The sequence below is a fragment of the Gymnogyps californianus genome, chromosome 2 (genome assembly GCF_018139145.2).
Source record: "Gymnogyps californianus isolate 813 chromosome 2, ASM1813914v2, whole genome shotgun sequence".
Classification (NCBI taxonomy): domain Eukaryota; kingdom Metazoa; phylum Chordata; class Aves; order Accipitriformes; family Cathartidae; genus Gymnogyps; species Gymnogyps californianus.
Window position 1 is genome coordinate 149489534 of NC_059472.1, and position 11326 is coordinate 149500859.

General features: G+C 41.0%; 1 protein-coding gene across 1 annotated transcript in view; it reads left to right on the top strand.

Moving 5' to 3' along the window:
• The window catches only part of GAD2 (glutamate decarboxylase 2), a 40114-nt gene extending 29249 nt beyond the window's left edge, over window positions 1-10865 (top strand). Inside the window, exons 11-16 of the mRNA XM_050891570.1 lie at window positions 101-165; window positions 4058-4136; window positions 5861-6010; window positions 7795-7902; window positions 9668-9757; window positions 10441-10865. Coding sequence (XP_050747527.1) covers window positions 101-165; window positions 4058-4136; window positions 5861-6010; window positions 7795-7902; window positions 9668-9757; window positions 10441-10614 — 666 coding nt within the window. The 3' untranslated portion in view covers window positions 10615-10865. The remainder of the gene's footprint in view (window positions 1-100; window positions 166-4057; window positions 4137-5860; window positions 6011-7794; window positions 7903-9667; window positions 9758-10440) is intronic.
• Window positions 10866-11326: the final 461 nt, after the last annotated feature.

Here is an 11326-nt window from a genome sequence, read left to right on the forward strand (position 1 = left end):
AGAAAAAAGCAAGGGCCCCAAACTGATGTGAACGCACAGATGTCATCACGGAGAAAAGCAGAATTCTCTTCTCATTAAGATAATGTGTTTTGCCTTCTAGGGAGCATGGGGTGGTGGGCTCCTGATGTCAAGAAAACACAAATGGAAGTTAAATGGCGTTGAAAGGTATGATTTATTAATGTTAATTAAACACATTTATTAAATGCGTTTTAACACACTTGTGATTACCATAGCAATGTCTATAAATAAAAATCAATGTTATCTCCAAGATACAGTATGAAGAAATTATGCAAACTGTCCTTCCAGTTGAAGTAGCATTACTAAGTGCCTTTGTTCAATGCTACAGTAGTGTGGCACTTTGCTTCGTAGTACAAACAGCAAACATTTCTTGTTTGCTTTTCTGTTCCTTCCAGCATACATTCGCAGGTCCAGAGTGGTTTCTGCAGCATTTTCTGATTCAGCGTCCAGCATGAATTAGCAATTACATTTCTCTAAGAAATGAATCTTGGAGGTCTTGTACTCTGAAGTCTTAAGTATAAAAGGTGGATGCACCTGCAGTTCGGACAGGTGTCCTGGCAGTCACTGACCACAGCTCTGTCACTTCTGGAGAGAATACCCACCTCCGGGCTGTGTTAATGACGTCTTCTCAGTAAATCTGTGCCTGGATATATACACAGTTGTAGTCAGGAGCTCATGAACATTACAGATACATACAGATGAACATAAGTGATGCCAGTCCCGTTCAGAGTCTGGAAGGACTGAGCTTAAACTTAAAACCAGCTGCTTATTCAGAAACTTTCAGTTATGCTGTTGATCTCCTTGCCATAGGATGTTAAGATTTACCTGCGTTCAAGGAAAGACAAACAAAAACCATTCAGGACTTCTGTGAGCCACCAATGAGTGGGAGCTCAGAGAACGTTGAGAAAAAGTTCATGTATGCTTGCCCTGTTTTGTATTCTTCCCAGGCACCTATTTAGGCCACTTGCTAGAGACGGTATACTGGGCTAGATGGAGTCACTCTCACATTTGTGTATTTTCTGAAGCTCATGCTGTTTGAGAGTAAATCATTACTCCCTTCTGCCTTTTTATCTCTAAATCAAATTGCTGTTCCTTGCCAATTAAAATTACAAACAACTTCCTCATCCTATTCCTGAAGATTAGGAGGATACCTTGATGATTCAGTTCCTTTTTCATACATCTCACATGCAAAATTTGGAAAGCAGCCAATGGTTCTATGAATTCAATTTAGTTAAGACTGCCTCCAGCACTCAAACTTATTGTGCATTAAAAGGAAGTACATCTAAATATCCAGCAAGTTAGAAAAATGTACCCAGTTGCCTATGAGGACAGAGTATGAAAAAAAAGTGTTTGCCTCCCAAATTGCTGTCTAAATTCTGCTGAAATGAGAAGTTCAGGTTGAATCTATATTGGAGAATTATCCAAATAATATGCTTTAGATCCAGAACTCCACTGGATTTTATCTAGTGCTTTGATAAGCACCATCTCCATATGTTTGGCAATGAATTAATGAAATTTGTCATTTCCAATGCTGTTCGTCTGCTTGATGGACACAGCGGCTCATTTCAGTTTGTCCAGATCTCAAATGTGGTTACCTTTAGAGCAGACTTACTAGACCCGACTTTTATGGACATTCCTGTTTCATGGTAGATATTCGAGTACAACCCAGTCATGACAGGTCTGGATAGAAAAGAACTGGAGCTGGTACTCCTGTTTGATAAGGAAGCATTAAATGGAGCACTCTGTGCTCTGAGTACTCACATCGTTCTGGTAACAGGCAGTCCAGCAAAAATACTCCTGTCAAAGGCAGGAGGAGTTGCAGGACCATCCTTACCGTGCTCTCCAGTCCCCACATGGCAGATTTCAAGGTGCTCCAAGGCACCCTGAAGGAAGCATGTCTGCTGGTGTCTGGAGCAGATAGATCTGGCCACCATCAGGAGTTTCAGTCTGGTGTCCCTCTCCCAGAGGCTCGGGCAGGGGGTGACAGCTCTGTGAGAAAAGCATGTTTGCAGGTGAATGAGTGCTCCCATACAGAGTCTGGGCATCCTTCCCGGGCCTGTGGCTGGTCAGTGAGTGCACGTCAGTCAGTTTTTAATGATGGCTGAGGACCAAATTCTGCCAGTCTTGAATCTCTCCTATCATCCATTTGAAATCTCTAAAGGAAAAACTTTCCTCTTTTTTTTTTTCTATCTGTGACCCACAACCAAAAAATCACATAGTTGCTTTGTGCTGAGTTATTTGGGCAAACATGAGATGCTTTAAAAAAACATCTGTGGATCCATGTAGCTTTTTTACTTCACTGTTTGTCTCAGTCAGCAATTTCTTCAAGCACATACTGGTGACTGAAGCCCAGAATAACTGATAACAAATGAAAAACGGTGGATTTTTATTTTACATTATTAATTTTTTTCTGTGTGCTATTGGGATGTAATTGGGGAAATAAATGACCTTAGGGTAAATTAAATGTTTTAGTCAGATAATTAACATCTGGCTGTTGTCAGTAAATAATCCTTTTGCTTGAGAAAACCCATACCACTACTATTACCTAGAAGTCTCTTAAAGAATTTCTGCCTGATTCTGCATAGGCACAGATAAAAATTAAGTATCATATCAAAGGAAATTCATAGGCCTGAATGCATGTTCAGAATCATTAGCTTTGGTATTGTAATCAGATGACTGACTCCGAGCTGATTAAAAACTGCCAAATACTCAAAAAGCCAAGCCAAGTGGCCAGATGTTGCCTGTGGAAGACTGTTCCCTACAGATTTTGCATCAGGTACTTGTGCAGTCCCATTTAAATAGCAAAGAAGGCACAGAAGTGCTGCCCAATGTCCATGTGAATTTTGGAGTTGCTTGCTTTGAAGGAGTAGAAGCAATTTGGCAGGACATGATAAGGACATGCATAAACCTACAGCGCTGTCTCCAAGTCCTACAAAGGAAAATACTGCCAGATTCTAACATGCTCACCTCTGTTCACATAAATGTTACTTGCAAGTGTGTCCTGGGTCCTTTAAGTTTTTACATGCCCCAGTTGACTGATCTGTACCAATTTATACCATCAAAACTCAAATCACTGCACTACATGAAATCCTGTGCGCTGTGCGTCCTTGACAGCCTGCCAAATAGGATGCAAATGTATACACCTATCAGCTAATCATCATATGTAGTAATAGTAATTAAAAAAGAGCCAGTCAAGCATAATACAAAATTAAAATAATAAACAACTGGACAGTCTTCTGTTCAGCCCTTGCCACAGTCCCAAATGCCTCTTCTCTAGGCTGTATTGTGACAGCACCCTGTTTGTTCACAAGATCTAGGCTGACAGCTATTTTTGCAATGAATGTGTCCTGAAGGGAGGCAGGATCAGACTCCTTTGTGGAAGGGTGGATCAGTTCTGTGTTGATTACTGTGGTAATTTTGGACCTAGTCCTCCAGTTGTGTGAATTACCATAGCCAAGCTAAAATGAAGGAGCTATGAAAATTTACCATCAGCAGAGCAATGAGAAAAATTACTTTGGGCCAGGTTTTCCAAGTTACTCAGAGACTTAGAGGTACCCAGAAGTATTTAAAGGAATTTTTAAAAATGCCTATGTGAGCTACCTACTAAAATCTTGCTGAAACTGGAATCAGTGGGACAGAATCTGCTGGTTTGCCAGCTTCCTATCTGCATGTTTCATCAGCTGTGTGACTTCAGAAAGTTCATCAGTCAAGCGAGTGTTTTTAGGAAGTTTGCCCTATGTTTATAAAGTATAGATGACCCCCCAGAAAGTTTAATACTGATTAAGTTTAGTGGATAGAGCAATTATTCTGTGGTAAATTGACAGGATTGTCATCCAAAAACCAACTAGAGTGGATTAGGTCCCTTATGAAGGCATTGCTTTCCTAATATCAGCCATGATTATTTTCAGCTTTGCTTGCTCAGAAAAAGAAAAAGGTGCACATTGCTACATGTTCATTATTATTCTAATTATTTCTAAATGTCTCCATGGTTTCACCACCATAGTACAATGTCTGAGTTTTATGTGGTTTGCTGTCCTAGGGCCAATTCGGTGACCTGGAACCCTCACAAGATGATGGGTGTCCCACTGCAGTGTTCAGCCCTGCTAGTAAGAGAAGAGGTATGTCCCAGTGTACTTGCTTCTCTGATCCTTTCTGACATTTTGCTTCTGAAAATCCTAAATGTTTTCTTCATAACTGTGTCATAGCTAATACTTGCTAATGTGACGAGGATTATAAACTGAAACTGAGAAATAGGCTTCTAGTTACGTGCTCAGGCTGTGACTGCAAAAGGAATTACAGCAGCTGTCTAGCAGAAATGATAGATCCAATCAATGGCAATATCTTTACAGAGTTTTGTGGCTTTCTGTTTAAAATGTCCATAGTTAAGTTGTGGGTGCATAGCTGTGTAACCCCACTAGTTGGTGTGTAGCATAAAATGTAACTGTAGGCAAACTCTAGTCCTCTTGTGATGAATGGTATGGTATACATGCAGCACAACATTTGGTCCAGAATCTAGGCATCATTACACTTTCTAGACTTTTATGATAGATATTTCCACCCAGCTCTGATCCATATATCCACTTTGGGGCACATGGAAGTAAAAATGGAACACTAAGTTCACTTGGAATAAAAAGTAGACATTTCATTTAGTACTAGAATTTGAATTACCCTTCAAGCCTGTAATTTTCATATAACCATCAGTTACTGGGCCAGCTGCTATACAACCACCACTTACTAGACCAGCTATCAAAAAGCTGGTTGCTGTTTTGCTAACAGCTGTACAACAGATTGTATACAAAGTGATTGCACTTAGGAAGAGAGAAGCTGGCTTTTATTTGCCCTCTGGGTCAGTTCCCCGAGACAAATCCTGCCTGGCTGAAGTCAGTACCATCCTTGACCTCTAGCGAGAACAGATGGCTCAGATTAGGAGAAAGTAAATTTTTCCCCCCTCTCATTTTACTATCTCAGTTTTGAGTTACACATAAAGATTAGACTTGATGATAAACAGCCAAGTTTTGATTCTTCTTGGACTGGAAATTGCAGTTTTAGGCAACAGCCCTAAGATATACCTTAAACTTGGTTGAGGACTTAACTAGAGCCAGAACATGACTCTCTGCATTCATGACTCTCTGCCTTTCACTTAAAAAGCTAAAAAGGAAGCCTCATGCTTTCGTGAGCCAGGTTTCTTCACCTTGTTGGCTTCTGGCCCTCCCACAAAGCTGCCTCTCAGAATGGTATCGTGCAACCCAGCTCTAGCTGGCTGTTTAAAGGCCATGTGATCTTCTGTCTGTTCAAAGCTTTCTATACCATTGAAGCATCCAATCTGCAGTGGAGGGCTTTGCAGAAAAGAACTGTGCCTACAAAGAAAGAAAACAATGAAAATCAGAATTTTAGAGACCAAAGCAATTAGAGAAGTGGTGTGATATTACTTAGATTAGTCACCAAATTGGCTTGGTCTGACTCAACCAGAAAAGATGCCTTCCAAGGAAAGGAGGAAAAGGAACCGGAACAAAGAATAAAAAGCAAGATCCAAAAATGAACTTATGCATAATGATGCTAGGAAGCACAATGTCCAGCTTTTGTTTTAAAAATGCTTTGGCTCTGGGAGTGGATTACACATTGCTGGATCAGGTACCAGGGTGTCCTGGGCACTGAATGGGATATGAAAAACTTAGTCCACTGAGCAACTAAGTCTGGTTTTGTCCTTTTTTTTGATCTTCTTTTGCACTTGGACACATATTCCACTGAATTTGGGTGTTTGTAATTTCTTGCCCAAAGCAACCCTCAAAACAGTAGTCACATCTGTGCCAACATCCCTTTTTTGTGTCTTTGTTTCTATAAGGGATTAATGCAGAGTTGCAATCAAATGCATGCTTCCTACCTCTTTCAACAAGACAAGCACTACGACCTGTCTTATGACACGGGAGACAAGGCTTTGCAATGTGGACGGCATGTTGATGTCTTCAAGCTATGGCTGATGTGGAGGGCAAAGGTAGGACTGCCTGCAGTGTATTTGTTTGCATTAAAATAATGCACACCAGATACAGGGTTTTTTTCTGTAATCGTCATTTTAGAAAATATCTGACCTGAATTTCCCATATATAACATGAAAGAAAGAACATTATTATTTTCTGGTTTTTTATGCTTCTAACAATTTAGCTTCAAAGCAGCACGCATGATTTTGAAACTTGAACTCCGTGGCTTTGCATAGCATTTGCTTTGTGTAACTGTAGGAGTCTAACAGCATAAATCATGTACCTAGGAATGTCGTTATGAAGGTTTCTGGAAATAAAAAGATGTTTTAATGACATTCAGAAATTAAACATGGCAAATCAAGACTGGAATACCTAGTTTCATTGCATGCAGTAGATACAAAGTCATCTTTTGAAGGAGTAGCTGAAAACTCATCAAAATCTGTTCTCTGGGAAATCTGAAAACACCAGCTCTAGTGATTAATTCATCTGTATTTATTTGTAGAATGTTGCTAAATAAGTTCTTCCATGTATTTATCCAATCTATTATGTCAAGTTGCCTCAGGTTTGTTCAGAGGAGATGACATCACTGTTTTCCTTTCCAGAAAGCCTTAAAGATCCTCATGTGCTTCATTAAAACTCTGAAAACAGTTCTGAGACAGACACCAAATGTAGCTGGAGGTGTGGGAATCTGTAAAGGAGGATGCAAGTTTCTGTGGTCACAATAGCTGTTGTGCTAACTGGGGTCTCCAGATCGGCAGGCAATTTTAGCCACATGTCTTTCTTTTGCTCCAGGCTTTTCTCCTGGGGCTGTGCTAGCTCTACCCTGTTTTGAAATCTCTGTACACAGAGGGATAATGACATGGGCTTTTAAGTCAGTTCTGCACTGCCAGAACAGATTTAGCAGGGACATGCATTCATTACTCAGAGACATTTCTTCTTCTAAACCCCATTTTTTCAATATGCCTTGTACTGCTTTTTCTCTTCTCACACCGCACTTGTAATATTAATGTTACAAAATAGGATGTGTGTTTCTTAAACAGTTTATCTATTCCAGCTGTTTATTCCCCTTCCTCCCTCATAAAGCTGGATCCTTTGTTTGTGGCATCACAGCTGGTGATCGCAGGAACAATTATGATGTCACAGAGAGAGGATTGTGACTTCTGCCAGAGAAGAAAAAGCAGGATTTGCTGCAGCTCTTAAAAACACAGCTTCTGAGTTTATATGGTGTCTATTAGAAAAGAAGAGAGAGAAACACTACAGAGGCAGGGCAGTATCTAAACAAAATATGCATTTTCACAGGCATCACGCCAGCCGCTAAAAGTGTATCTGCCCATTCTGTGTTTAACTAAAAAAGAAAAATTATTCTTGGAAAAGCCCCCAGCACATCACCTCGGGAAGATTAAAATCCCGTATTCTGAAAATAGCAGGAGACTCCCCATGTCTGGAACTCAACACCTTCTAGAGACCCTCCTCTGTGCCAGTCCAGGCTGTCTGAAACCATGCTCAGCCTCTGCAAAATCTGCCAAGGGCACCCTTCATCGGAGGTGTTAGCAATATTTCGCTGAGAACCAGGCTAGTACCCAGTGCTTATTTTGCAGAGGTGGCTGTAGGGGAGTCAGTGGCAAGAGCTAGAGACAAATGAGCTCTGCTTAGCAAAGTGTCCTTCATCTTGTAGAATCAGATCCTTAATCTGTCCCACAGAGACTTCTGAGAGGTGACTCGTGCTGGTGCTTTGGCAAGTGCTGCATCAGTTCACAGAACAGATAGTCACGTAACTTTTTTTCTCCCTCTCTCTCTAAAGGGAACCACAGGATTTGAAGCACAAATAGATAAGTGCTTGGAACTTGCAGAATACCTATACAATAAAATAAAGAACAGAGAAGGGTATGAAATGGTGTTTGATGGAAAGGTATGTATTGCAACTTCTTTTTCCCAGTTGGTCAACAGCACTTGCCTTAGTCACCTATTGGGATGCTACCAACAAGTCAAACCAAACAGCACGTGACAGAAAGCAGCGTCCCTTGTAACAAAACCTGTTGTGTTGATATCTCTCTTCCTCATGGGATCCAGGGACAAGGGAGATGAGACACCTGTGCATAAGTTTTCAGTTTGCTCAGTTTCACCCCGCTGAAACTAAACACTGGCATCTCGGGCTAACACAGCGCACACACAATTAGAACCAGCTCTTAAGTAATAAAAACTAGTTGCGGTTTCCTGATAGCAGGTTCTGTTACAAGTGGGGGTTACAGTGCCCCACACAACTCTGAAAGGACGGTTGTGCAAAGCGCTTTTATCAGCATTCTCAGGTGGGCAGTCACAGGGGACCTGCAGGGACCTGTGGTGACTGGGAGGGACCATCTGCACTGCAGTCCATGCTGCGATGGGGTGCAGCACGGCGGGGCGGGGGCTAGCGTTGCTCGGGAGCCCAGCTGGCTCATGTGGCAGAGGTGACACCACCGTGTGGGGTGCAAATATCTCTAGGCATGTTGTTTCTGTGGAGGGAGTCCAGCTGAGAGGGGACCCCTGGGTGCCAGGTGCTCAGCTGGAGCACAGTGCCCCGCGCAAGGTAATGCAGCTTGGGTTGTGTGGCTGTACCTCTCAACTGCACCGGACTGTCCCGTGTTTGGCCATCTCTTTGTGGGCAACCTCTCCAGCTGTGATGGCTGGGGACAGGCCTGGTAGAGACCTCTGTTACAAAGTTAACTGGTGTTTTGCCTGTAAAAGAGGAAAAAAAAGATCTCATTTTAGCTTATCTTCCTCTTACTTGTGATGGCTTTTGCTCTCTGTACTTGCCCTGGAAGGTTTTGTCTCTCAGAACGTTGCTCCCTGCTAGTGATCGCTTTGTGCGTGCCTAAGTGCTCTGCAGCACAAGGATAAACATCCCTGTGTTTCTTCTAACAGAGATCACAGGCTCATACCCACATGCCACTGTGCGATTTACTTCCCCCACCTCACACATCATCACTGAATTTGGTCCGCTGGGTCTGATGATGGGTAAAGGAACTGGCAGCAGGAGGAGTTGCTGTAACTCGCACATTTAGCATCCAGCAAAGAGGAACATAGCAAGGCAGGCAACTGTTGCAAGATTGCAAAAATACACAAAATGTCAACTAGTTCTTACTTTATGCCTTTCTACTTGGTGCTCCCATATGAGTTAAACTAGCTAAGACGCTGTGGTGCATGCATATTAATACAGCAGCTAGCTGAATCAAGCTGAGAAGTAATAAATTTCATTAAATGTAAGAAAATCTTAGACTGTCTCATGCACCACCTGTGACTCCTGTTTACAGAACCAGATTCTATATTATTCTGTCATGTAATAAAAGTAAATGACACCATCTTCACCTCTAAATTATCTGTAATAGACTCTTGCCTTAGCCACATGATCCCTTCAGCCTCTGGAGGGGACAGCACCTACAAAATCTAGATGTGTCTCAGTAGGGCATAAATATATTTGCACAGCTGGATGATGTGTTTCTGCCTCTGACACCCTGGGAATAAATTGCCTAAAATTATCTTTTCTGCATTAATACTGATGATGACTCTCAGTGGACCACAATAATGAAAACCATTGACTGCTGTCACAATATGATGTATGAGAGGGAGGAAAGGCATGAACTTAATTGCAATTGAGATATTATGAGCATTTCTTACCATTATTATTCTGTGTTTAGCCTCAGCACACAAACGTCTGCTTCTGGTATATACCTCCCAGCTTGCGCAGTATGGAGGACAACGAGGAAAGAATGAGCCGCCTTATGAAGGTAAGCAGCGTCCTCCAGGACATCGTGCAGTGAACAGTGAAACCCTTGCAGGCAGGCACTCCCCGAAATGATCTCCCAGGGCACAGGGCAAGGTCACCTCATGATATTCTGGCAAATGACACCTCCGTGGTCATTTTACTGCAGGTTAGTCTGGCACCACCTTACTCTGGTCTCCGAGTTTGGTACTCCCTGGGTTTGCCTCATCTCTAGAGCACTTATTTGCTCTGTGTATATTTACTGAAGTTACTGTGAGCTGCAATCGCTAAACCCAGCAAGTGCAACAAAAGCTCAATAATACCGTGGCACTCTGGCATATGAAAAGAAGATGGAAAACAATTGTAACAATATGTTTTGAGCACTACAAAAAACAGCTACTGTGTCCCTGTCAGCAATATTGAGAAAGTCGGGGGAAAATTTCCCCAGTCATTTTAAGAGCAGGACAAAGAAATAGGATAAACCCAATGTCTTGTCAATGAGACATTTATTCCTTAATGGATGTTAACATTTTTATCAGTGTTGGACGTAATTTCATTTTAACTTCTTCTTGTAGCTCTTCATCTTTTTTAAAGAAAACATACTCTATATTCTGTTATAATAAAGATGATGGTAATAATGAAAATAATTAAAATTATGATAATAATAATAATAATAATAATAATCCCCTGCTTTTTGTTATGCTGTAGGTGGCACCAGTAATAAAAGCCCGCATGATGGAATATGGCACGACCATGGTGAGCTATCAGCCCCTGGGAGACAAAGTGAACTTCTTCCGGATGGTCATCTCAAACCCCGCAGCAACTCACCAAGACATTGATTTCCTGATTGATGAAATAGAACGCCTGGGACAAGATTTATAATAACTGGGTGTGAAAGTCTGTTCCTGGACCTCTAAGTAGACAATTAAGTTGTCACAAACTGTGCGAATGTATTTGTAGTTTGTTCCAAAGTAAATCTATTTCTATATTGTGGCGTTGGAGTAGAGTACAGTTTAAAATCAAGAAACATGGCTCCTTTAAAGTCCTTTCCTGAGTTTTAGAATGCCTCCTTAATAATTAGCTGCACAAAAAGCTGCATTGAAACAAATAAGGAAGAACAGAAGATACTTAAAATTTTATCCCAAATTTTAACACGGCGACTACTTTAAATTAAAAGCAATCAGACTGAATGATGCCAAATTGGCCCAAAATGATGACAAAATCAAATTGGGGGAAGTGGGAGGGGGCGGTGAGAAGCAGAGTATACAAGCTGTATGTTTAAAAGTGAAAGTATTTTGCCTTTTTCGTAGTATTAGAACAGAATTTCTAATTTACCTATAGCAACATTTCAAATGTATTTAAATAGGTATAGTTTTACAAAAGGAAATATATATATATAAAAAAATCCTATTTTGTAAACTATGTATTTTATTTTATATGGGTTATAAAACTGCAAGGACAGAAGCTGAAAATTAACTAGGATTCTTTTTCTTTTGATGGAGGTGCCTCAAATATTTATTACTGCTTATTTTAAAATATAAGCCCACATACTGCATTCTTAAGAGGTACCAATACCTCATTTCATATGGATTGT